Source organism: Pygoscelis adeliae, unplaced genomic scaffold (genome assembly GCF_000699105.1).
Source record: "Pygoscelis adeliae isolate BGI_AS28 unplaced genomic scaffold, ASM69910v1 Scaffold273, whole genome shotgun sequence".
NCBI lineage: Eukaryota > Metazoa > Chordata > Aves > Sphenisciformes > Spheniscidae > Pygoscelis > Pygoscelis adeliae.
Window position 1 is genome coordinate 1,366 of NW_008824416.1, and position 27,966 is coordinate 29,331.

The 27,966-nt window shown below is 39.2% G+C and overlaps 1 protein-coding gene across 1 annotated transcript; it reads right to left on the minus strand.

The window, feature by feature from the left end:
* ALMS1 (Alstrom syndrome 1) lies at window positions 1-27,864 on the minus strand (the record flags this gene model as incomplete). Its single annotated transcript, XM_009320887.1, has 11 exons — window positions 27,228-27,864; window positions 26,466-26,596; window positions 16,737-18,489; window positions 15,483-15,608; window positions 13,568-13,738; window positions 8,557-9,746; window positions 5,097-5,211; window positions 3,648-3,770; window positions 1,544-1,788; window positions 277-460; window positions 1-64 (listed from the first exon to the last, which is right to left on the minus strand). Coding segments are annotated over exons 1-11 (4,739 nt in total), but the record flags the coding sequence as incomplete, so codon positions are not given.
* Between the last annotated feature and the right edge of the window lie 102 nt (window positions 27,865-27,966).

Here is a 27,966-nt window from a genome sequence, read left to right on the forward strand (position 1 = left end):
CGTTTAGATCTTTGAACCATTTCACTCTTTGGAATTGTTCTTCTCTTTTCTCTAATCAGCAAACCTAAATGGAAAATTTTGAGATAAGAGAATGGTGAACAAGTCTACTCACAAAGAATAGTACTGCAACAATATGACTCCTTTTTAAGTTATGAACTCTTATAGACAATAATGTTAAGTAATTGTAATACTTCTATTAAAAATACACACACCCTTAGTGTAATGTGGAAATTCATTAATTCCTACAGAACGTACAAAGCAGAACCATGAAGGTACCTCTGTCGGACTGCACGTGACTTGCATTCCTGTAGCCCCTTCTTTTCTCCGGAGGATTAAATAGCTCTTCTCGTTCAGACTGCAGTACGCTCTGTATCCTCCTCTCCTCCATTACAAGCTTCAGATGCTTCACACGCTCTCCAGAGCGGGAGATGAAATCAGGGCGATGCACTGCAAGAGCCTCCTAAGATGAGATGACACAAAACAAAGTCTAGAGTGGCCAGACTGTCTCCCTACAGCTGGAAGGGAATAATCAAAATATCTAACACCATTACCAAAGCATGGAAAAACTCCCATCAAAGCAGTATTTGGTATAACATACAAAATCTTGTATCCTCAATGCTGGGTAGATCCTCAGAGACCTTGTTTAACAAACTATTTGTCAACAACCAGAAAATTAACTGGCCAGAAAGAAAAAAAATTGCTAAAATAATTAGCAAAAGGGACACAAACTTCTTCTCAGAAAAGCATGGCAAAAAGTTAACAAAGTTGAGCCTACAGGATAGAAGATTCTGTAACTTATTACAATCTCCCTTGTTATAAATCAGTGGGCACATCAACATTAGCAATTTATATTGGATCAGAAGTGGAATTTTGAAAGCAATCTCCTGATATCTCCATTTGCCACACTTCCATTTCCATCACAGGGCAGTCTCTGAGCACATGAGCAGATGCAACTGAACTGAAAGAAACTCCAGAAGTGCACCTTAGTTAGCACTTCCTAATTTACATTTCACTTGCTGTGGATGATCTCTCTGTACGCTACATCTGTATTTTTCCACAGATGTTTAGAGTGATCACACCCGATCTGAAGTGTACACCGTATATGCATGTATGTACACACACACACACAGTTTGCACTGTATGAATTAAAGCCCATTTTAATCACATACTATGTACATCACAGTATTATTTCTGCATGGAAGCAAGTATGACTTGACATTATGTCAGCTACATTCCCTCTAGTTCCTGAAGCCAAGTGATTTAAGCCCTAAAATATTAGATCAATTCAAATAGATTAGTGTATTGTAGAAAGCCAGATTACCGTAAGCAAAAAGGACTGATGAATTTGTAGGTTTTCTTGGTTGTTTGGGGTTTTTTGTTTGGGTTTTTTTTTTAAGCAGGAGCAGTCTGTAACATGTTGACTTCCAATGATTATAAAGGTGAAATAATAAAAAAAGGAACAAAAAGTGTTTCCGCAAGATTCAGCATAACTCCTGAAATCCTACCAAGATCTCAGCAGCCTTATAGTGCAGTGTGCCTTTACCTGTAGCGTAAGCTTCACGAGCGGCCGCGAGGACCTGTTCTCAGCATCTCTTTCTGGAACTGCTGGCTGAATCATGTTGCTGTGCTGCTGCTCTTGCCAGTTCTTCTCTCGGAGAGGCTCTCTCCAAGGCTTTGTGCTCGTCAATGGTTCAAACCAAGACGGACCAGGACCAGAAAAGGAATTGGAATGGTTTTCTTTCCTAGATTCAGATTTCAAGTCTTCTGCTTGGACGAACCATGAAATCCCTGTTAAAAGATAACAGAAGAGAATAAAGATTTGTAGACAATACATGTGTCTACTTTCCATCCCCATCTATGGCCCTTTATGACTGTGCTGGTTTTGGCTGGGGTACAGTTAATTTTCTTCACAGTAGCTTGTATGGGGCTGTGTTTTGGATTTGTGCTGGAAACAGTGTCAATAACACAGGGATGTTTTCGTTACTGCTGAGCAGTGCTCACACAGAGTCAAGGCCTTTTCTGCTCCTCACCCCCCCCCACCAGCGAGCAGGCTGGGGGGGCACAAGAAGCTGGGGGGGGACACAGCCGGGACCAAAGGGATATTCCATACCATATGATGTCATGCTCAGCAATAAAACTAGGGGGAAGAAGAAGGAAGGGGGGGACACTGGGAGTGATGGCGTTTGTCTTCCCAAGTCACCGTTACGCGTGATGGAGCCCTGCTTTCCTGGGGATGGCTGAACACCTGCCTGCCCATGGGAAGCAGTGAATGAATTCCTTGTTTTGCTTTGCTTGCGTGCGCGGCTTTTGCTTTACCTATTAAACTGTCTTTATCTCAACCCACGAGTTTTCTCACTTTCACCCTTCCGATTCTCTCCCCCATCCCACCCGGGGCAGGGAGTGGGCGAGCGGCTGGGTGGTGCTTAGTTGCCGGCTGGGGTTAAACCACGACAATGCCCAAGGTCTTAGCCAAGTCCAATCAGTGGCCTAACACTGCAATAAATACTCACTTCAGTTTAATAACAGTGGGACTCTGTATCAGACACCTTTGGCAGTTTCAAAAGAATTCCTTTGCCAAGTGTCAGAAAACCAGTAAGTCTTTGTCAAACAACACTTTTGAAAAGGCACAAAATGGCTTAGTTTGCAAGTTTCTCTCTTTATAGAAAGAATAGTTATTTATCAGCAATTTTTCATTTTTAAGGAGCCTCTGTGCTGTCCTAAGCCCTATGGCTTTTTATAGATATTTTTTGAAGATCAAATGCTTTACATCTTCCAAATGTTAAATATGTATACAAGAATTAGATTACGCACAGTTTACATACATAAGGGGATTTGAATACATCAGCTAGTACTCTGAGCAGATATTCTAAATTAAACCGGTATGAGAGAGAGAATGATTTGTCCCTACAACAACAACAATGATGACTAAGGAAAACATTTTTAAACATTTAATCATGACATTGTGAAGACTGACAGGAAATTTAAAAAAAAAAAAAAAGTCAGCAGGCTACACCATCAGCCCAAAAATGCAACTCTAGCTAAAAGAGGGAGACAAGTCTAGTTCTTCTGGTGCCACAATCTTCCCTCAAGTACTCCTGAAAAAATACTTGTTCTTTGAAGCCTCAGTACATGAAACAGTAAGTACAACTTACAGTGACCAGTTACTCAGAGCTTAACAGAACCTTTTATACCTTGAAAATCAAAGTTAAGCATCTACATGATTCCCATCTCATTCATCTTGCCTCGCCTTATTCACTGCTTCCCATTTACTACCTTTACTGGCTAGGTTGCATTTAACAGCTCAATTGAAAATGCCATCATAATAGAGCATTAGAGAGCTCACTTGACATAGTGGTTTTGTTTACAATTCGTTGAATAAAAACAGAATAAGAACAGACTGTGCTAGTGACAGAGACTACTCCATGTCCTAGCTTATTCTCCTCACATATTTTGCTGGTTGCTGTTGAGATATACAGCTTTTCTAGTCTGCAAGAGAAAGCGTATTTTGGACTGACCTTGTGGTAAATGCAGCCTGCTCCTTTTCGTCCTTTTCTCCACAAAAAAATTGCCTGGCTGTCCCTTCTGCTTACCCTTGCTTCCTGCTGCCCGATGATCTGTGACCATACCATCTGACTCCCCAAAATTACCATCAACACAATGCCAGGGTTCCTGCGGCCGTTGATTTGGCTGGCTAGATCTTGGGGTAGGAAAAGTCACACCAACATCTCGAGTGTTTTTCTTAGTTGCACTGTTCACAATCTCCAAGTCTCCTGTAGTTGAAAAAGAAGCAGTAACATCTTATTCCAGAGTAGCTAGAACTACTTTAACATCAGCACGCGTGACATGCATAGTTCAGAGGATGACCCTCAATTTTTACTTTGAAGCTGAAGGATCACTTTCTTTATCCCACCTTCAAAAGTCAAAATCTTTAATATTCCCACTTTCGATTCAAGGAGAGTTTACAGTGACTCAGGATTGTTACTATATGATTATCTGAATAACGTTAAAGTGGTATAAACCAAGTACCCCAAGCAAAACAAGCATATATATATATATGTATGTATGTATATAGTAACTCATTATTACCCATTAGTAACTTTCGTGTGTGTGTGTGTGTGTGTATATATGGGGGATGGGAATTAAACTTGAACCAACTATGCCACTTGCTGGGGACCTCAGCTGACTCTCTGGAGAGTTAACGTCAAATCTGCTGCTGAAAGACACAATAGCAGGTCAACATACAGCTTTACTTTTTGGACAATGGAACTGCAGGTTTTTCTGGACCTGCTGGTTTGCCCAGTGTGTCCCATCCAAAACTATGTTTTAGCTGTAGAAGATTGGTTTGCTCACAGCACTACAAATATTTAACAGAAACACCACCCCAAATATTTAACAGGGACATATGAAGTGGAAGGTGTCAACTAACATTCAAAAAGTCATAACATGATCTTGAAAACAAGCCATGAAAATACCTTTGTGATTCAATCCACTTGCACATGAAAAAAAGCAGTAATAAATAAATAATTGATATGTCTGATGAATAAAACAAAGCCATTACTCAATCTTATGATGGGAACTTGGCGTGTAAATGAAAGCAATGGATAAACTGACAATTGCCACCAGAAAAACCCAAGTGCAGCACTGCACCAGTCCAGGATCAGCTTATGTTTTAAATAGAATATAACATCCAAAATATTACCAAGAAGAATACAAAACACTGCAGTTGCCTTCTGAAATAGCATATGCCCACAAAATACATTCTGTAAGTAACAGATGTCTTGCGGAGAAAACAATGTATAAAAAAATACAGTTAGTCCACCTTTACTATCGAAATGGATCAGCAGCTTAGGTTAATAAAACTTACAAGCAAGTGAGAAAATTGGCTACTACTCAAGCAGACCAAGAAAGGAAATGAAATGGCTCATTTTAATTAGAACATAACACCTTTCTCTAAAAGCATTTGAAGTGAATTTGAAGAATGCTGCGTGTACATACCCATCACCAGAAACATGCAACAGACTTTCGAGAACGGTTTCCAAAGAGATGAAAGGCAGAAGCAAATACAGACAAAACAAGTCTGGAATTCAACAACTCACCTGCTTGGATACCTTTGTTTAGCATCCGTGTCCGCCGCTTGTTACTAAGAGCAGAGCTTGGCCCCCATGAACTGCTGCTTGCAGAAGGTAAATCCGATGAAAGGGAGACCGCCTTCTAGAAAAAAAAACACAAAAAAACCCAAACAAGCAAGAGAACAGAAATTCCTGAAATACTAACCAAAATGAACAGAAAGCAGGTTTTAAACAGCAAAAAAGTTATAGTCATCACTCTTCACTTGTTGTACTTTGATTCTGTTGTTATTTAGATGTTTATCACAGGCTGATCGGTGTCTCTTATTGCTATGCCACGCAACAGTCAGCCTTGACTTTATCCTCATGCACCAATGCACTTTCTGCATCCCGTTCTGGTAAGAAGAGTGCATGGTTTCTGCAGGCAAGAGCTTGCCTGTGATCAGATTCTGTACAGCGCTGAGCATCCTCCAATTCGTTTGTCAGAAGTTCCCGAGACAATGTGGCCTGTCAAGACAGACTTATAAAAACCTTTGCTGTGGCAAGATCATTTGTTGGCTGTACTGTCATGAAAGACCACAAAGTGTGAAATATTTCTGCTTTGGAAAGAGGGAGAATAAACACCTAAACCGAATCCTATATTCCTACCCTCTCAAACCAAAAGCCTTTAAAGGTTGCTGGGTTTGCTGGAGAAACAAACTGTCTTGAAAGATTAACATGTTGCTTTGTAAATTCACATTGAACTCCAGTTCTGTACCACTGGCATGGCAGAGCAAAGTCCTTTCAAAACATGGGAAGTTCTCTCCCCCTGTGATCCTCATTACACAAAGTTCTCCAGGTGGAGAAAACTAAACTCAATAAAAACAAGAAAAAAGGAGACACGTGGTAAGATCATGGCTTAGGCAAAGCACTAGTTTCACATCTTCACCACTCACACAAACAGAAGTTCCAGCTGCAGGGATGTAAGCAGCACAACTTTGTTATAATAAATTAATTTAAATTTTATGTCATGTTATAGCTTTACAGCCATTTAAAAAGGAATATACTCTGTAAGTGTAATGCATCTAGTCCACATGTTTTTTGGTTATATAAAATACAAAGAAGGTTAGTGCTTTATTAACAGCAATTAACTGACAGTGCTTCCCCAGGCTTCAAATCCAACAGTGCGGCACAGACCAATCTCTGCAACTCCCCTGAATTTAATTTTTAATTATGAAACAGATTTATTTTTTTTCCTTGATGATAGCAATTAGTATCCTATTAGTAACTCATAACGCTAGCCACGATGCAAATGAACAGAGGCTTTTTTATTACCTTTTTATTGAACCTCTGCTATCACCACTTCAATGCAAAACATAATTTCATTTCAACATTAAAAGGAGGCAATTTTTACTCTCATGCATACTGGCAAGAACTGTTTTTTAGTTTCATAAAGCTATTTCAGCTCTAGTAGAGTGCACTAGACAGATGTAGTAGATATGTATCTTCTTTCAGAGAACAGAAGCAAATTTGAATATGCGCTCAGCAAAAATGAAGAGAGTATAAAGTAAGGGAAAAAAACAAGATAACCCATTTGCATGCATATGCATATCAGCCTGCACAAATAAATATAAGCAGCCATTCAATACTGAATATTGACATGCATATTCCTATTTGGACTAGACTATTCAGTGCAGTGCTTTCAAAGCCCTTCAGCAGCTGAACAGTGCAACCTTTAGCTTTGTACCTGCTACCAGATGGCAGCTTGAAGAGTGCTTTAGAGATACTGGAATAAATAAAAACCTTCTGGGATGGGTTCAGCATCTATAAATAAAAAAAGCTGTAGCCAAGTTTTCTGGAAGCAGAGCTGACAATAGGCTCTCATAAAAAAAAAAAAAATGAGCTACAAAATGCAAATCTTGCCTGAAAGATTCGTACAGTAGTCTCTCTAGGGGTAGGGCTCCTCCTATACATAAATATCTGTCTCTGAACTACAGATATTTGCAGCTAAAAAAAAATAAATCTTGATTTCTGTTCAGCCAAGCATCACAGACATTACCAAAATTTGGATTTTAAATTAAGTTTGCCATTTTGCCATCAATTTTCTCTCACTCCTTATTTGAGGTGGGTTATGTGTCTCTTTATATGTATTTTTAAAAAGAACACTACATCAGCAGATAAAAGATACTACTTTCTAAAGCCATATGGGCTCAATGCAACACCAAGCACCAGGAACGGTGAGCCTTTATTCTCATATACTATTACTGCAATCAGTTATCTCACGGGTGATTTCAACAGGCAAAAGACTAGATGTTGCTTTTAAGGTCCAAACAGACATTGAAAGATTAGTCTTATGAATGGAATATGAAATAAAATAATCTCCTAAATACTACAACCGTGCAAGAAATGTTGGATCTGAATCTCATTGTTAAATGGTCAGTGTTCTGATTAATAGTCCTAATGTTGCAAAGTTTATGACAATTTTATTTTACCTTTAAATAAATATTATAAAAACATTAATAAAAATCTTTCTAAAACCATTCTTAGTCTTGAAAAACAGTGTTTCTCCCCCAGACATACATTCATTAGCTTACTTGACACACAGACTGAGTTAGAGTTGTTTCTGTAAAAAAACCAAACCCTAACTCATTTCAATGAAATCTATTGGTAATGACGACACTACCACTTTCTTCTGTTAATATGAAAAAAAGAAAAATATTTCTCACTTGTTCCTGTACTTTTCAGCATTAATGCATGTTACAGAACACCAAAACTCTGTAATTTCTTACTATAGTCACCAAATCCATGCCAAGGCTCCCTTTCAGGAAATTAATTTTCATTTCTCCTCCAAAGGGCAATGGCCAAATTCAGCTGAAGTAATCAGAAAGATTTCCTCCACTTTAAAACAGCTTTACTCCAGACTTTTCACCTAGAATGCTTAAGGTGGAGGCTTGGTCTTTTAACACGCCTAAACCGCCAAATACAGAAATTGAAGCAGCTTACAACCAACACTCAGCAAGAGAAAGTAATTCCAACATTTAAAATAGACAAACAGTAAGAAAATTCAAATAATAATTCCAATTTTTATGAAATGGTATCATCGTGGCCCAGAGATATTCAGGTAGCAATATGCAGTCAAAATCTACAACCTCAACTTGCCACTACTGTCTTCAGGATTGCTAAAGCACAGAACCTGCAGGTAACCAGAAATCAGATACAGCAGGATCTTCCTTTCCAAGATAAATAAAGGAAGAGAAAAAAGATAAATAAGAACAAAGGGAAAGAAAACACAATTGATGTTTTAAGATATTTTGATCTCATCCTTATTCCTGGAAAGGCAGACAGACTTGTTTGAGCTACTTTGATCAAAGACAGAAGCCTACCATATAAACAATACTCTCTGGGAAATGTTAAATGATTCTCCGAAGAACAAACTCTACTACTGTACAGCAGTTTAGGAGTTCCTGTAAAGATTAGTTAAAATTGTCATTTGGTCTAACTGACCACATACCTGGATCTCTTTCCTTTTCCTGTGTCTCTCGGAAGTAACCTTTGGATATTCTACACCCACTGCTTTGCCACTTCCCTTGTCCCGCTTTTCAGAGCGACTCTTCTGGTGGTTGATGGTATGATAAAGCTGGGAGAGTCTTGGTGACACCTGCACTCTTTCATGCCCAAAAGCCCTGATCAGCCTGGCAGTATCAATGGTGGAAATGGAACTGCTCTCCTCAGTCTGAGTAGCAGTTTCCATCTCTGTTTGGGTCACCACATCTGATTCAGAGGTGGTGGAACTGATTGTGGTGCCGTGATCCCTACTAAGCCTTGTCTCTGAGGAAGTGTCACTAGGAGTTTCCAAGTACTGCTGGTGCTCCAAAATTTTATTCATGTGGCAGATAATTTTTTCTCCTGACCCATTTTTCCTGAGCTCAACAAGGCAATTTTTATCATTGGTGATACAAGGTCTTTCTTCAACATGTGTTGCATTAGGCTTTAAGGTACTTTCAGACATGCTCTTTTCTGGCAGTCTTATTTTCTTCTGCTCTCTTCCCTTAGTTTTCTTTTCAGAAACATTCTTTTCAGATTTTGTTGGTATCAGTGTATGCTTAATGGGATTCTGAAGGACCCTGGCCAATCGATCGAGGCGTTCAACAAGGGACAGCTCACCGTTACTCCTACAATCATGGTGCTGGTGTCTCTTCTGGCACTCCAAAAACTTAATCCAGAGTTCATCTAATCTACCCCTGGAGTGGGTTCTCTGTCTCGGTGGCAGGTCTTTCTCCACAGTCTCATTAAGGGGAGTTGTTTGGCTACACGGCACAGGATAATTTCTAGCTGCCTTTTGTTCTGCTTCTCTTCTGCCATGTTGAAGTAGCTCCTTCCCGGACGTTTCACTCCCCAAACTAACACTTAGATCCTCATTCTTGCTGTAATCTGCTTCTGCAGTGAGTGGAAAGAATTCATTTTCACCACCTTTTTTATGACAAACAGAGAAACCACATTGATGACGATGTGCTTTTTTCCGATTCTGCAAGACAGGCCCTGAGGAAGGTCTAGCACGTCTAATGCCAGAACTGCCTTCTGACAGCGAGCTGTCAGACAGGAAGTAGCTCTCGCACACGGGCATTGGACGATGAAGGTAGAACCGTGCAGATTTGAAGACCGAATGAGTGGTTTTTACAGACTTCGAATGATCTGTGCGTTCTAGAAGAGAAGACGACACTTTAAAATCTTTGTTTCTTTACAAGGAAGCAAGTAGCAAACAGCAAATCGTAAACAGGATGATTTTCGTCCTAACATTTTCCAAACACTTCAAAGGGTTGAAAGCAGGAATCATTGTACCCATTCCCAAAATGCAACAAACTTAGAAATGAAGTTTCAGCATTATTCAAAGTACACAAATAATATTTTCTATCATTTGTAACATGGAATCCAAGAGAATATTATATCCAACTGAATCTGAAGGAGGAATCTAGATACACCACAGCTAATTACCCAGACCAAAATTTGGACTGAGTCTTTATTTATATTTATGGAAACTCATGACAGGCAGCCATAACTCATTTTGCCTCTTTTCAGACACATGCCCAGGGAGTATAAACATCCCCTAAGGCTATGCCTGAACATTATCTCTTAACTAACTCAGAACAGCATATATATAAAGACAACCAATACCACTTCCTGCACAGCTCCTCAAACCATCTCTGATAGCATACCAAAGATCTAGCCCTGCTTTGCTTTCAAGCTCAGATGACACATTTTAGTTCAAAGCAGCAGTGAAATCCCCCCAGAATATGCTACTATCTGAAATTACAAAGGACTATATGCAGAAATCCAATTATAAACTCATTTGTGATAGACATACATTAAGTATGCATGCAGCATGTGCTAGCAGGAATATAATCCAAAATAATTTTAAAGCCATTTGTAATACACTGTTAAAAAAAAAAATCAAATTTTAAAATGTAAAAATGTGTTTCGTGTTATGTTCTTTGTACAATGGACTGAATTATACAATGATCCATGAAGGCAGAAAGTAGGAATTACAGGTGCTAGTGCCAGAAGGATTTCCCAAGTCCCTATGCTTACTGCAAGATACTCCATGCCATTTTAGCCAAGTATGTCGTGTAAAGATGCCTTATAGAGTAGTAATAGCTTTAATATAAATACAAAGTCAATAGAAAAAAAGAACAGTCCATTTACTCATGGTAACACCAGTGCCTAGGTAATGGGGAGCTGTCAGCAAATGCGCATCAAGCCCCATTAATGGCAGGAATCACACTCATACTAGTTTTTCTCTAGCTCTCCAACATTCCTCCTAAGTTTGTTTTTTGTTTGTATTTTTGTTGTTTTGTTTTAAACAGTCTTGTTTCCGTGACCGTGATCTACTGATGAGAACAGAACTGGAAACCAGGTCTTCCTTCCTTCGTTTGAGCAAGCTTTGCCACTGATTCAGCGAAAGGGTGGCAAGTCCCACAGCCAAGCCTCTCCCTACCCCAGGAGGAAAATACCTACCCACCTCACCAAGAATCACAAGCTATGTTTTTATAAATCCTCAATTCCACATGGGAAAAAGTGATGCAAGATAAGCTCAGGAAGGGTTACGATTGCATGAATTCATAGTGTTAACACTGCCTCATAAACCTTACTTTTATTTAGTCACTTTTTTCCTCACATTTTATACATCTCTTCCCTTCCCAACACAGAGACACTTCAGTGTAACATCAAGATCATGAGTAGCATAACCAGACCCAGTCTCACTAACTCTGAAATTGGAGGAATTTGTCTTTCCATACAAGGTCAATGTTTATATACTCATGTAAGAGGATTCCTCCACATCCTCCTGACAAATGAGATCAGGCTTGGGAATACTATGCAGAATTTTTGCTATTTCTGTATTTTCAAAAAGTTACCAACAAAATGGAAGGAATGCAAACAGGCAAAAAATAAAAATAAGTCTATATAGAGAAACTTTTTTAAAAAAAAACACATAACTTGCATAATTTTAAGTTCTAGACAAGCTCTGTGGGTAGAGGTAATCTTTTATTAGACCATCTAAAAATATAGTTGAAGAAGTCAGAGAAGATTTTAGACATGCAAGTCTCTTCAGAAAGCTTGCTTAAATTTCCAACTGTACTGGCTGGTTTAACAAAAGATTATTTCTGCTTACAGTTCTTTTCTTGCCTGTGTCTTTAGACCATCACAACTACAGAAAAATACTATCAGATAATTTTATATTAACACCTGTGTTCCCCTTTCATTTTTATCCAGGCTATTCAGAGAGACAGGTATCCATTGATCTCTGCTCCAACATGATATTTTCTTTGTTACTGCAGATTCTTGTTCGGAGAGCTCACTTCTATACACACCCTCTTTCTTCAGCTCTACCGCCATGACCCAGCATTCTTCTGAGTTACCCGCAGTAAATGAAAAAAAAAGCATTTTTCTATCTTACTCCATTTGTTTCCATATCCTTGCATTTTATAAACGCTCACAGAGAATTATTTCTTCCATTAGAAAAGCCAGGTTAAGACAACATTGTCTTTATTGTTGCACTACTTCAACTATTGGTCCTATGTACACTTACCAAAAAAGTAAAATGAACATAAAACAATGAAGTTCAGCATGTCTTATGCAATCATTTTAAATTATCTTCTGGAACTACCAAAATCTCTCCATTCTGAAGAGAAAACCTTCAAAGAAAACCCCTTCTACAGTGAAGAATTAAAATCATCAGAAGGAATCCCTATCAATACATCAGCACAGGTCTGTGGGGTGACCTTACCCCAGGCATATTGAGCTGCCTGCTTAAAAAGGACAATAATATTCACACTGAGGTACTCCATAAAAATCTGTTTCATTAAATGTCTTCATATAACAAGTTTACGTGACACTAAGAAAAATAAATGGGCTCCCAAAAACCCTATATATGTGACTGCCTAGAAGAGAGCAGGAACTCTCTAATTCAGAATCCATTACGCTGTTCATATGTTTCAGGTCCCATTCCTCATTAACAGCCACAATTATATTACCTCCTTGCAATTTGCCCACTCTTTGTTTAATATAGCACATGTTGCAAAATACTGTACTGCGCAATAAACAGCTTCCCTGAGGAATTAATAGCTGCATTTAGGAGAGATGGCAACCACCGAGCAATTTTCTGTTTACAGTTACTTCTGTCCAGGAACAAGATGCAATTCTCAAACACAACAAAAATCCTCATCCCTACTCAGACTCGAGGAAGTTCAGCTGCCACTCAAAATCACAGAATAAGGTTTTGTACAAAAGGAGTGTCCATCAGGACTAATTTTAGCTACTGTCATGAGACACACTGTCAAAATCATCAGTTAGCACAGTGTAATTTCATTTTGTCAGCATTCTCAACAAATAAAGCCTTAAAGTAGGCTACTAGAGTAGTAAACCCTGACCTTCATCCCTCAGGAGTACCATCCAACAAGGTTAATGGAGGGGAGGAAGAAAGAGACATCAGTCAAATCAAATTTAAAAAGTCAGTTAAATACCAACATTACAGAGATACTTTATATGACCTCACAAGACGTCAGTGTATTTGTGGGCAGGAACACAACCCCAACCCAATATACAGAGCCATCCCACCTGCTTTTATTTACCAGGGAATTTCTGTCATTTTCTACACGGGCATCCTTTCTACACTTAAAGACGACTTTGCACTTCACAAACTTAAGAGTGTCTTATAAAAAAAAAACACACACAAAAACTAAAAAAAGCCAAACCCCACCAAACCTAAAAAAAAAATATCTTACAAAGGCTCCAATAAGCACTGGGGCCACTGGAATGCTAGCAAATACTAATGTCCAAGTATTTGGGCTGTCAGGGAGGAGCAGAAAGATAGGGAAGAGAAAAACGAGTCAAATTCAGCATCTTCAAGCAGACTATCAGCAATATCATGAGACCAGAAATCATGGATCCTGAAACATAATTCTTTTGCTCTGCTTTCTTTCATGTGTATGAAAACACAAGTAAAATTAAACACACACTTTAACTACCTGGGAAAGCTTCCAGCGGTATCATTTGCTCCTCAGCCCAGGCTATCTTGGGCTTAGCCCTCTTACTGTAAATTCCTTCTTTGTGCTTGATAGCTGTACTGTCTGGAGGGTTATCATCCCTTAAAGCAAGCATGTTTGCCGGAAACCTTGGAGGAAGAGCATCATTTGACCCTGCAGAGAAAGAGATCAATAACTATGAGTAAAAAGAGGCAGCAGGAAAAATAGATACAGAAATTTCACAACAAAGACAGCGTCTGAAAGAAAGCCTGTTATCCAAGTATTAGTACCAGTATATTCAGCAACCAACAATCATGATCTCTAGTGAGCAGTTCTAGTGACTAATACAGCAGCAGCAGGTATTACGCCACATTGTTCTCCATGATCTTTAGCGACAATGTTCTTCCCTGAGAGGTAGATAAATTTTACCTACTCTGCTAATGAGCAGAGAAGAATACAAGAAAGTTAGCATTAGACAGGTTTGCTAGGAAGCCAGACACAGGACTTGGAATGTCCAGACTCCCTTCTGCTCACATTAAAATTCCAGACATTTTCACTGACTGATGTAAATATCTATTTTCTAAGCTCAGAACAGCAATGGAGAAAAACTGGAAGACTAAAGTAGGTCTGTATAACCTCTAAACAAGAGCCCTCTCGCTATCATATCGCTGTCTCCTAATGTTAGAAACCTAAAATGGCCCCTAACTGATTTATCATCCTTGTCAACACCACCTGGTTACATTCAGCAGACTTACTCAACTCAACTTCCTTCAGCTACTACTCATGAGCTAAGAATCCTCGCTGCAGCAGGCAGTTTAAAAAACAAAATTTATTTTTTAATTCTGCCATACATTTTCTAGAACCTTGCACTGCCTCATATGCATATTGAATTTTTATATCTAGCATCATACTTTTTGCAAAACAACAGACTCACATCACATTTGTTTCTCTCCTTTTGACTATATTACAACAGACAGACTGGAAAAAGGTGATGATCAGAGGCACATATAAACAGTTACAAGCACAATTTGTGGCTATGCTGACTAATCTGTGCACTTACTGTCACTGTTGTATCAACCTGCTTCCCTGGGGCACGTCTGTCAGGAACTGGACATCTCTGTAACGTTAGTTTTGTCTACAAATAACTTTGGATGTCAAAAAGCTCTCACTGAAAATAACCTACAAACAAGACCTATAATGCTTAAGTGATGCATTCTTTACATATAGGAGAGAACTGAAAAATAAGAGCAGGCAAAGCAAAAGAAGTTGACGAATCACAGAGCATCCTTTCCCCCGATAAATGAGAAGTGTTTTTCACTAGGAGATGGGAGGATGGGGGGAAGACGTGAATATATATTTTAAACCACAGTTACAAGTTTATAGAAGGGCTTTCTACACTGGGATCCCCTAACATGGAGGAAAGAAATTCAGTACTGAGAAAGCTATTATCTGAAATGCGTGTTGTATTATGCAGATATTTCAGAATGCACTCATACCAAATTAATATAAAAAAAGGGGAGAATGTACATAAATAAGGGAACTAAAAAGAAGGAGAACTGGCAGAGATATGAAAAGAGTCCAAACTGAATAGTAATTCCCAGAGGAAAGTAAAGAATTATCAAGCTGTAAAACGTTGAGCCTTGTTTCTTTCCACTGCCAGAATGGAGTACTAACATCCCTTTCATCAAAGAAATTTAAACCATAGCCTTCAGTCAGGACTCATACATCTTTGTGTTATAAAGTGGTGTGAACATGAACAAAGACATTTTTCTATTAACATCAATGCACTTACTCTAAACTGGTAGGACAGAAGAGTTCTGAGCTCAACTGAGACAACTCCGCATACGAAATAGGTATATTTTGATCCATGAACCACAGCCATCATTTTGCATTTGGAAGGCCTAAGATAAATAAGTACCTGAGTGAGAGCTCTCAGCACTGGTTTCTGACCCAACTGGAGAAATTTTGGATCCTGCCTTTAGATAAGGAACATAATACATCCCAGTACTTCCAGAAGGTTTATACGGCAGCAATAACGGCTGATCTGTGGGACGCAAAGCAATTAACAGAAGTCAGGCTTTAATCCTTTAATGCAACTGAAGATAAAAGCAACAAATCAGGACCCAAGGAGACTGCTGAAGATGTTCACTGTGGTAAATCTGGAGAAATACCCTATTCTTTAGGAAAATAAATTGCAATTATTAATTAATTAATTTAATTATTTAATACCCACCCAATGGTTAGAAGGATGACTGTCTCTTAGCTAGAAAAAATAGCTTACTTACCTATTCAATGTTAAATTTGTGATTAGGGTGACAAACACCGACTTAAAAAAAACAAAACCCCTCACATACCCACATAGCTCCCAGCTGATCCATGTTTCATGAAATAATTTTAAATGAGCGTGGATATCTGTCTCTCAAGTCAATAAAAACAGCATGCTGTCATAACAGCATTTCATCAAATGTTTGGACCAGAACGTAGCTGACTTCTAACAGCAAAGAGAAGAGGTGATCAGATAGCCGAAATATTTTTTTGCACTCTGATATAATGCAAGAATCTGCTCTCTCAACTCATACTATTTTACACCTTGAGAACAGAGATACAAAGCCTGGAGCCCAGGAAAAATCATGAAAACTACACAAGTCTACACACATCAGTAGTATAAAACACCACTGTGGGAAACCACTGCGCAACATCCACGTTCCTCCATCAACAGATTTAAAAGCCCTCCACATTTTCTATTTTATTCTATTGAAAATAGTGATGTGCATATTCTCCTCTTAGTTTTTGTACTACCTTGACTAGAGAGTAAATCAGTATGTCAGATATATCTCTTGATAAACTCTAAGCAGTGAACCAAATCAAATTATTTAGAAACAAATGTCAGAAAGTTTTCTTGAACCAGACTTGTACACAACAAATTCCATTCCAGCTAGACCTGAAATGAATCACAACTGTACTGATACAACTCCCTACCCACAAGACTGCAAAGCCCAAGTTTAAGGGTTGGGTTTTTTCCCATATGAGCGACTTTAAATATCAAAATTATCTCAAGAATGTTACTTCCACAAAAAAAGCTGGGTTTGTTTTCGGTTTTTAATACCTATAAATATCTCAAACTTGAATAGATTAAAGTCTAGATATACATATAAGACAGTAATTTGCTCACCACCCTGCCTTGGGAAAGAGGAAATCTTGTTAAGAGATGAAGTTGTATTGTTGGGAAGTTCATGTGCTTTCTGGAGAGACGACTGGTGGACAGCATTTTCACCGTCTTGTGAATTAACATAAATTTCTGCTGAAAAGGTTGTTTTTTCAGGACTTTCTGTTGTTATCTGAGTGGCAGCATCAGAAGTACTTTTCCCAGTTTTTGCAGGAACTACAGAGTTGAAGATATTCTTCAGATTACACCCCCCTGAACCCAGAACAGTAACTTGTGGTCTCTCACTGCTTTGCAGAGGCAGCTCTTGCCCCACTATGCTTGTAACAGGGGAAAGCACTAGGCAGGGATCTGCTGAAGACACTGGCATTGGGAAAGATGAAGATCTTTGATCTTCTGGAATAAGGTCAGCAGCTGATAATTTAGAAACAGCTTCTATTAAAGTTGCTGGAGTTTTTAAAGACACAGGTTGAGTATTAACTTCAGGTTTATCCCACGATCTCTTCTCATTTGGAGTGTTCAAGTCACTATGCAGCTCTGAGTTATTACACTTCGAGGAAAGAGTTACGTGGACACAAGACAGTACTTTCTTAGTTGGTGATGAAGGACATACAGACGTGGTGGATAAAACCTCATCCGTAGATGAATGGTGAGACGTATCGATTTGCTCTCTCGCAACCTCTTTCTGAGTGAGAGGTAATTCATCAGAAGGACTTTTGTTTTCTTCTGCCAACAAATTAATACGGCCCTTCAGCAAATCAGTTTGTACAGCTGAACATTCTAAGCTCTCATACAACTGGACGTGGCCAGGTGGGCTGCTTTTCTCCTGCTGGTAAGAGGTTACAGAATGGGGTTCATCAAATCTATTCGTTTCTTGACTGAATCTTGTACTGCAGTCAAGCCCCACGAGTCTGGCACTATGCCTGCCCAACTCAGTCACATCTTGAGGCAGAACATCAGAATTTTTTGCACTAAGGGTCTGTCTTTTATCAGCATGGATGCTTACAGAATCCTGATCTGACAAACAGTCTGTTTCTTGATAAGCTCCAACTCTGTTACTGTCAGCAGAGACATAATGAAACCTGTCTCTCTCAGCAGTAAAAGCAATCTCATTAGACACTGAGCCAGCAAGCACTGGACTTAGAGGACAGGTCTTATATCCTTCCCAGTGCTGTTTGTCATGGCTCTGTTCCTCAGTGCTAGCAGAGTCAACCTCCAAAGGCATTATCCCATCAAGACCATCTCTACCAAGACTAGTGCTGAGCGCCATGGAAGTTAATGGTAACTGCAAACGTTTTTGGGATGAAAAGGTGATAGAAGTAATTTGCTTAGCCGTATCTTCAGAACACTTTTCCACAGACAGCTTCTTCTGAGCTGGTAAATAGACTTCTGTTTGTATATCGGAAGCAGCTGCAGACCTCATTGCGCATGTGTCCCATTCCTTCTGCAATGGTGGATGAAGTTCAACAACGGCATCAGAATGACTAGTTGCAACTGTTTGATGTCGGTTGCAGATAGGTGTTCGAATGGTACTCAAAGATTTAAACTGCGTATCCTTCAGCAGGCAACAATCGGAAGGATCAGCTCTGTATAATGGCACAGCTTGTCGTAGGCTTGACTTTAAAAGCTCCTTAGTGCTGACAGCTCGTGTGTGTTTGTCAGTTTGAAATCTTTTGTCACTCGGAGTTTTGAAATGCTCTATGTCCTGTTCCTGATTATGGCTATACTCAGAAGCAGCTTCCAAACCACATACCCATGGGTCCTGAAAAATATAGAAGAATTCACATAGGTTATGTGGATAACTTCCCACCCTCGCCAAAATCTGGATTGCAGAACTCAAAGAAAGGCTAGTGCTGTCAATACTCAAGAGTCTGTCATCATGAATGAGCACACACTTTCTCTGGAACTCATCTGTTAATGGAACTAATTAAAAATTTGTCTTATCTGAAGTGCCAGCAAATTAGCTAACAAGGTTTTGATGCTGTAACAAACAGCAGCAGTGACATCTATAACAGAACCCTGTAGTTTTGTGAACGATATGACTATCTGTTGAATGAATATTCACTATTTAAATTCACTATCTAAGTTCAAAGGGATTTAGACACACACACAAAGATTTAGCGATATATGTTGATTTCAGTGATAATTTTATTAATTAAAGAGACAGCCAACTAGCCACAGAAAATCACAGAAACACTTAGGTTGGAAGAGACCACTGGAAGTCTCTAGTCTGACCTCTTGCTCAAAGTAGGGCTAACTTCAACATCGGAACAGGTTGCTCAGGGTCTTGTCCCATCAAGTTTCAAAAATCTCCAAGGATGGAGATCTCGTATACAACTTAACTACTTGTGATCTGTAAATTACTGATGAAAGGCGTCCCTTCATAGCTCCATGGAAAAACAAAACACTGCAGAAACCCACGTTTACTTCCAGTTATAAGTACTCAAACCTTAACCAAGCATGGAACGTTAAGTTCTGGTGACCCCCAAGAAATCACGTAGCAGACACACACTAAAACTCTTGTGGTTTGGACCAGAGTCCAAACAAACTCCACGCTACCAAAGCACTACATTACATGACATTTTAAGGTTACAGGGATACTTCTGCATCTGACATTTTGCTATGCCATAACTATCACTATGTGAAACAGAACTTGATATAAAAGGTTTTCCCTTGCACTTGAGTTGTTTGACTCTAGCATTTATGAAGCAGAACTAAAATGAAAGGAACTCAGTTACATGTGAACAAGTGGGAAGAAAAGAAAGCTGCTCTTTACAAAGCATGAGAAAATATTTAATTAGAAAAGCTTTAATTTTCCATAATTGATATATCTCTTTTCCCCTAAAACAAGTATGCCAGTTTCCCTCTCAGACAAGAGCTGTAATAATTATTTTTTTTTTTTATGGTCACCACCCACTGCTGACAATAATTAAAAAATGACTGAAAATAATCACAGCTTTGATTTGCTCTTTAAGGTAAATGACAACTTGTAAAAACTTTCCAATTCTCAGGTGCAGATCATTTTCATTCTCCCGACAAAACAGGTATGTTTGCCACAAATACTGTTTTTTTGTTTGGAAAGCTGGTCACAATGCTGTAAAAAAGAGAAGGTATTCCTCGCAACAGATAAGACACTAATCCCACCAAAACCAAGGAAGTTCACTGTCAGTTGTCTTTGCTCATAAAATCTTATTTTTAAAAATAAGTTACATTTACACCTTTGTCTGACCATGCAAATTGTCCCACACCTGTACCACCCCCCCACTATCAGAGGACTCTGCTATTTGACTACACGTATTCAGGCATATCTGGCATGTATTTTACACAACAATATAAAATGCTGTGTCTTAAATTACCTGCCTGTGGTCATTTAGGAAACTGAAACTAATAATTTACTTTAGTACTAACTTCTGTCCTGGTTTCCTTGCCTGATTTTACTAACCATTCCCATCTTCAGCATGCTCTCCGGTCCTCATTGCTTCATCTTCTCCTGTACCTCAATCCCCATTCCACCATCAAAAAAAGTCCCAACAGCAACAATCAACAGCACTTTATCATACCAGGTAAATAAAATTGAAGCAACATATACTATAGCCCCTCAGCAGAATCAGACAAAAAAAAAAATCCACACCCTACTCTGAGCATACTCATCAGGTGGCGTTGCCTTTCAGCCGCCTATTAGTGAGGCAGATTACTGACACTGCAGTAACTGGAAAATTCCCAGGGTTACAGCCCCTGCTCGCTAAGGAACCTACACCTTCTTCTGGCATCTCAAAATGTAACCTGGTTTCTCGACACACCTTTTGCAGACAAAGCACTAAATATACTATACAGAGATAAAAGGTATGAAGGGTTCAGCAAACGGCTCTAGTTACTTGCCAAGCAAAGTAGAAATAAATGTGTCTCAATACTTGATGAAGTTTGGATATTCCAAACTCTTCTTTCAACTCATTACATACAGCAGATACTAACAAGGCACATTCATTATCTGCAGAGATTTACGGAGATCAACAAGACAGACAAACAAAACGTGATCCTCTTTCTCCGACTGGCTCACCACCCTCACTTCCCTACTTTCTGCAACTCCCCGTGCATGTTGGGGCATCAGGAGATAGGGATGGACAGGACCTTTGCTTCCAAGACTTTTCTCATCACAGCAGAAGCTCCCAAATGCTGACAGCTGATCTTTGCAGCGACTTACCTGACTGGTGTAAGGAGAAGGTAGTTTGGAAGAAAAGAAATGCAAATACCTCTAGATTAAAGATCACACTACAAACAAGTGAATAAACCATCACGCTCCCAGATGCATGCAGAAAGCCTGTTACTCTAAGAGCACAAAGAGAAAGCCTTGCAAGTACAACTGGGAAAACCTTCAGTTAGCACTCACGGTAATTTGTTACTGTCAGCGTCGATCAAAAAAACTGCAACAGGGTTTGCCCTGAAGCAAAATAAGGAAGTACTCACCTGACCTGTTAGCACTGCACCTCCAATGAGGGGCAATAACAAAACAACTGAAACACTAACCTTTGGAAGCAGCTGTATCGGTTCTAGAGAAATGAACATTTTTCTACACGCTGAGATTCCCCTCACTTAGATACGCACTAAAACAGGTATCATGCTGTTAGTCCCATTCCTGACACAAAATACCACACCACACTTCACACAACATGCTAAAAAGCAGCGCTCTCTTACATTATTTCACCCCAATTCTTTCTGACAGGTCAGTTTAGTGTCAGAGGCAGTATCATGGTTAGTGAATGCTGGAAATGGACAAGACAAAAGACAAATAATTACATCAGCATCCAAACCTTACATCAAAACCATTAGAGCTCATGTTAGTGTATGTGAAACTATAGGCCACCAGCCTTCTTTAGAAAGAGTTTCTTAAGTGTGGACATCATTTTATTTATCAGTATCCGCACTTCCTTAATTTAAGTGTCATTAAAAATTACAATACTTTCATTGAGGTGCAGAGAGCAAATCTGAGATAAATGTACTGCCATGGAGATGGGCCAGACAAGCTTATTAAAAAAAAAAATCTAGACTATATTTATTTTTTCCTACTGATTGAAACAATTGTGGAAACAGCAGAGTATATTTCATTAATGAAGTGCAACACAGGTCCTTGGATGATTACGTCCTCAGCAGCTAGTTGAAATTTGGAAATAAATATCAGTCAAAAACATTTTTGGTGTAAGTCAAAGTATAAACAAGTATTCCACAACAGATGTTCCATCCTTTCTACATCCCAGATGTCATTAGCAGTAAACTATTTCAGCAAGGTCTGGATTATCATTCTAAAGCAGTACTTTTCTGTGGCCTTATCTATTCTAAGCAAGTAAACTAGTTTATTTGGCTTCCTGTATTTCCTATAGCCAAGAGGGACAACAAGGGACTGTAGAAGAATGCAAGGACACAGAGCAGTCCTGTGCCAGGGTAGGGGTGCTCCCAAGACGATCTCTTCCCTAAACCCTGTACCAGTTCAATGGCCTGAAGTAATAGACAGCAACTCCTACTACTGAAAGCAAGCACAGAAGTTGCTATAAACTCATCTTCCCAAGACTTTCACATATTTTATTGTGCTTGTTATGTGTCATCTTTCCAAAAAAGATCTTATGGCATATGATCCACAAGAGATTGCAGTGCAAATTTATAGCTACAACTCGGTGAACCTCCTGAAAAAGTGAGAAAGTACAAGGAGTGGAAAAATACAGCTTATAGTGGAAGAATACAGCGTACAGAGCGAGAACTCTCTTAGGTAAGTCAAGAGATAGCTATTTGGCACCCATAAAAATACAGGTGGGGTAATAAGTTCCTCAATTTAGAAGGAAAATTCTTAGGTTTAATATGCTGAAACTTTAGTTACATCTAACAGCAACTCAAAAACCCTCGCTCTCAACTGGGGGAACCAAAACAAATGTACATGTACAAACGGCACAAGACAATGGTTAAATTTGAAAGGCTTTGCTCCTGGAACAGAAGACCGCCCACAAGTCTTTGGCTTTTCCCCGTTATTCTTGAAATTCTTCTTATCTGGAAAGACCCTAACGATTTCAGTGAAACAACAGTAACAGGGCTGATTTCTGGAGCCTAGGATTGACTTTTCATATGTTTTTCCTAAAAATCTCAACAAACATCACGTTGTTCATGGCTCTTTGTGACTGAAGAGCATCACCCATCCTAGAGTTAAACTCCTCAAGCCTAACAAAGGAGTAAGTACTCTACTGCCAACTTACCTGCTCAGGCAAAACAATCTCTACAGCCACATCAGCATGGCCACAGATGCAGGAATTACTCGACAAACAGTAACCTATTATAGGAATGACTTGGCAACTCTCTGCCTCCCTTCATCACAAACAAGTTTATAGGAGAGTGCCATCAGCTTATCATAAGTCCCACAAGACCCATCTCTAGACAATCTGAAATGTAACTTTTCTTATGCATGTTTACAAAGCATTTGCAGTTAAATCCGCAGCCTTTGTCTTCTTTTCCTCCTAAAGAAGCCCAATGCACTGTACTTTCTCTTTCCATGAGTGGCCAATTAAGGCCTTTAGGAAGAGTCAGCATCAAATGGAGTCAGTATGAAATTCAGGAAAAAACCCTCTATGTCAAAAGTTCCATGTTTGCCATCTATTCGTAAGCGTTTCTGCCAAGTTTTAGTGTTTATTATAAAACATAACAGTGTGAGTAGAGTATTTCTCTCCTTGTGTAATGGAAGAGCTATAAAATCACCAGGAAGACGCCACGAATTGAGGGTACAGAAAATAGATTCACTGTGTAAGGTTTGTCAATTTTACAGAAGAGAAAACAAAGAAAATAAAATTCTGAGTTACACTCATGAGCACTGCTTGCTATTAGAGGTACCTCAATATGAAAATTTAAGAAAGAAGAGCGTTCCCTTTTTTGGGCCACTATTCAGCTGAGCACTTAAGTACATGTTTGGAGCCCATTTATGTGCATATGTCCCAATCACCTCCTTAAACACTCTGCTCAGCTAGAACTTGAAAAATCGTTATGATGCTTCTTTTTTAGAGCGTCTGTTAACACATCACCAGTGACAAACAGCTATCAAACAGATACTCGACTATCTCAAAAGATGGAACAATCCTTAGAAGTAAAAGATCACTGAGAAGAACTCTCCCAAGCTGTCCTGCTCCTTCGTTGCATTTTCTTTTCTTTTTATAGACAAGCTTCACATGCTTTCTGCAAGAAACAATAAAATATCACAGTGGCACATTATATTTCTTGAGCTGTCACCTATAAAAACGAAAGGCAGAGTCTAAAGTTTCTAAAAAGAACACTCATCATGAGCCTGCATCAGAAGCACTAAATAAAGATGACGGTCTGACGAAAGAATCGTTTGCATGAGTGCTAGGAACAGTTTGTCTTTCTCAGTCTTTAAAGTTTAGGAGAAGGAACATATCTTTTCACAGTCTTTGTTCTGTTCTTTTTAAGTCAGCACATTTCCAGCTTTGCTCTATAAATTCAACAGGTATTTTACAGAACAGTTTCCATTAAATTTATAGTAGATTATTTTGTCAGCAATAAAACTGGCTGCATTTTTTTCAGTCAAATAGTTTTCAACAATCTGTATTTTTCAGTGACATGCTGTTTTTCTTGGAGGGAAAAACACTTTTTTTTTATTTTAAAAAAAAAACAGCCACCTTCATTCTGCAAATTCAAAACTACTTTTTATCTCAAATTAAAGTCATTGTAGAGCAAAAATATTTTCAAGATCAAAGCAGAAAGTGTTGTGGTTGTCCTAAAGCAATTTCTTGGAGTCTTGGTTTGCAAAACTGATTAATTTTTTCTTACTCTAAATTGGGATAAAACAATTCATAGCTGACACTAAATCACAAAGGTAAATACTTGGTTCCAGTCTGTAACAAGTTAATGTGAGGGACAACTCTGTGATCTAACAAAATCTGGAAGTTGGAAAAAAATAGCTTCAGGGCCTCTAGTTTTTAATTAGTAGATTGAAGCAAAAATGTATTAGTGTTTTAATTTTTTTTCTTTTTTAAAAATCGTCTGCATTTCTAAAAATAATAAAATTGTTAATATTTTTTTTCAGGTTCCCCAGTCAAAGATTACATCAGTAACCGAATAACCGAGAAGCTTAGTCTGATGTTTTTTGGAAGCTGATGTCTATATTACCAATGCTGTTCGTGCCCAAGAAACTATAAACACAAAGACAGACTACTCAAAACACTGTTTTTCATTCTTGCTCATGCAAGGCTTTTAATTAAAACAAACAAACAAAACCCTACTGCTTTGCCTGGGAGGCAGGCAGTCTGAAAAGGGAAAAGAAAAGAAAAAAAAAGAAAAAAGAAAAGAAAAAAAAGAAAAAAAGGAAGATATATTGCTAAAGCTAAGGGCATTACCCAAAATTTAGGACAGATTATGACTGTATTTTCAAATGCAAGTTTTCTACAGTCTCCTCAGAAACCGCCCCAACCTTTAGCTCTGCCTAATTATCCAGTCTCTCTTCCACCAACTCTGGGTTCTCTATCCCGCACGCATGAATACATCATCCATCCACTGCTCATGTTAAACAAACATCTCCACATTTTTCCAGTCTGTGATTTTGTTCAAAATACTCTCTATGAATAGTGCCCTATCTTGGGGCATATGGACAGCCCCTAGAAATCATGACATAATTGGACTGGACATCAGATGAACGCTGAAAATAGATATTTAAAGTCAAACTGAAGGTAATACACTCCTGCTTAGACAAATTCCAATTCGGATATACTATATGTTAATATATGAACTAGAAATGTTCCAAAGGAGATATGCAAAACATGACAATTCAATGCCAAGTTTTCACAGAAAAATAGAGCTGTAAGAGACTGAAAGCTCATCTAATCTATACCCCTGCCCCAAATCAGCATTAACTACACTTAGATTATTCTTTACTGATACATGCCCAAGCTCTTCTTAAAAACATACTATGATTAGCACTCCATAATCTTCCTCTCACCATCCTTACCGTTAAGGAGTTTCTTTTCTAATAAGACTCTTCCTTGCACTTGAAGCCCATTACCTTTGATACAGTCAACATAAAGGAGGAACAATTTACTCCCTTCTTCCCTGAAGCATCCTTTCAAAAATAAAAATCACACTCCTTTGTAAACATTTCAGAACACATGGGAAGTAACAAACCAAATACTGCTATCACCTAGACAATATTGCACTGTACAGGAAACTCCTTCCACAGAAGGAGGAGTTTACAAGGCACAACCAGCACATGCACAACTATTTTGTGAAAAGCAGAACTCATTAAGCAAATTAAGAATCATGAGCTGTGTGCGCTTTCTCACCACAATAACACCAATTCTCCCACCACATCATCACTGACCACACCTCTGTCCTTCATACCTTCCTTCAGAACATCTTCAATTGTGTGTCATCCCCACACGCACCCCAGACCAACCCCCCCTCACCCAAGACATCTACTGTCTAGGGAAAAACAAACAAACAAACAAAAAACCAAAAAACCCACAACAGCATGTGCCGTGGCTGGTCCTAAAACATACGTAGGAAGTCACTAAGCCGAAACAAGCGTCTCCACTAAACAGAGCTCTCATTAGTTTGCATCCCCCTCTCCCTGTCTAGCCACCAGTCTTCAAAAATACTGCAGGAATATAATTCATCACTTTAAGATCACAAGCAAGACAGTAGCATTTATCCCCCACTTGAAAAGTTTTCTCCAGAGGGGCTGGTTTGTCTGTTTTGTACCTTGGCTAGTGCAGATTTCTTGGCACTCAGAAGCAGCTCTGCCTTTATTTCCTCTATTCTTCGTTGGTCCTCTTCCTTCAAGTCTGACACAGATTCTTGAGATCGGCTGGCCAGTTTTAGCTTCACCCACGCTACACAAAGAACATAAAACAGAAAGCAGCTCCCTTTCCGTTTTCTCACATCATGTATGATAACAGTTTTAGAACTTAAAATCAGAACTTTGCTATGCATTTCTAGCTACTGTGACTGAGGGAACAAAGACCACTATCAAATACCAGAGCTCATGGACTGACCAGGCGTAGAATTTAAAAAGGGTCTTTTGAACATTTCTTTGGAAAGATGGATCCAGGACCCATTGCCTGGTTCTGTCATCTTTACAGTCTCAGACTCAAGTCGTCACTCTTTCACACACTCCCTTCCAAAATTCTTAACCTAGCGCATGCCTAATAGCTATGTGGACAAAACGCTTTCTCGTGTCAATGTTAGGCAAAAGAAGGTATTCAAACTGGAACAGTCCAATTCTATCCCACTCTAGCATACTACGTAAGATGACTAAAAAACACTGATCATTTAAGCCCTGTCCCATTAAAGCTTATCATTAATAATAAACACACCTTTAAAATCAGGGGAACAGACTCAGGTCCTCTTACGTCCATCCCTCTTCATTTCAAAGTCATTTCAAAGTAATCCCTTAAACATATACCTAAACATTTGCCATTCTAACATAACACTTGATGAAATGCAACTGAGACATTTTATTACCTCGTGCTTTCCTCTCCTCTTCATCTGCACTCTTCAGAATTTGTGTTGCATGTATCACAGGCGATCCATTTCTCAGAAGGTTTTTGACACGGGCAGCTAGCGAATCGCCACTGCTACTGTCATCGCTTTCTCGCATGTCTCCTGCCTTGCTTCTGGCTGCACTAGCTTTAGACAACACGCTCTGGAAGCCTGCTGGGACATCGGTGTCACTGCCTAGAGGCTCTGAGGAAGAAGGATTCCTCAGAAGGTTTTTGACACGGGCAGCTAGAGAATCACCACTGCTACTGTCACTCTCCCGCATGCCTCCTGCCTTGCTTTCAGCTACACTAGCTTTAGACAACACGCTCTGGAAGCCTGCTGGGACATCGGTGTCACTGCCTAGAGGCTGTGAGGAAGAAGGATTCCTCAGAAGGTTTTTGACATGGGCAGCCAGAGAATCGCCACTGCTACTGTCATCGCTCTCTCGCATGCCTCCTGCCTTGATTCCAGCTACATCAGCTTTAAACAACATGCTCTGGAAGCCTGCTGGGACATCAGCGTCACTGCCTAGAGGCTCTGAGGAAGAAGGATTCCTCAGAAGGTTTTTGACGCAGGCAGCTAGCGAATCTCCACTGCTACTGTCATTGCTCTCTCGCATGCCTCCTGCCTTGCTTTCAGCTACACTAGCTTTAGACAACACGCTCTGGAAGCCTGCTGGGACATCGGTGTCACTGCCTAGAGGCTCTGAGGAAGGATTCCC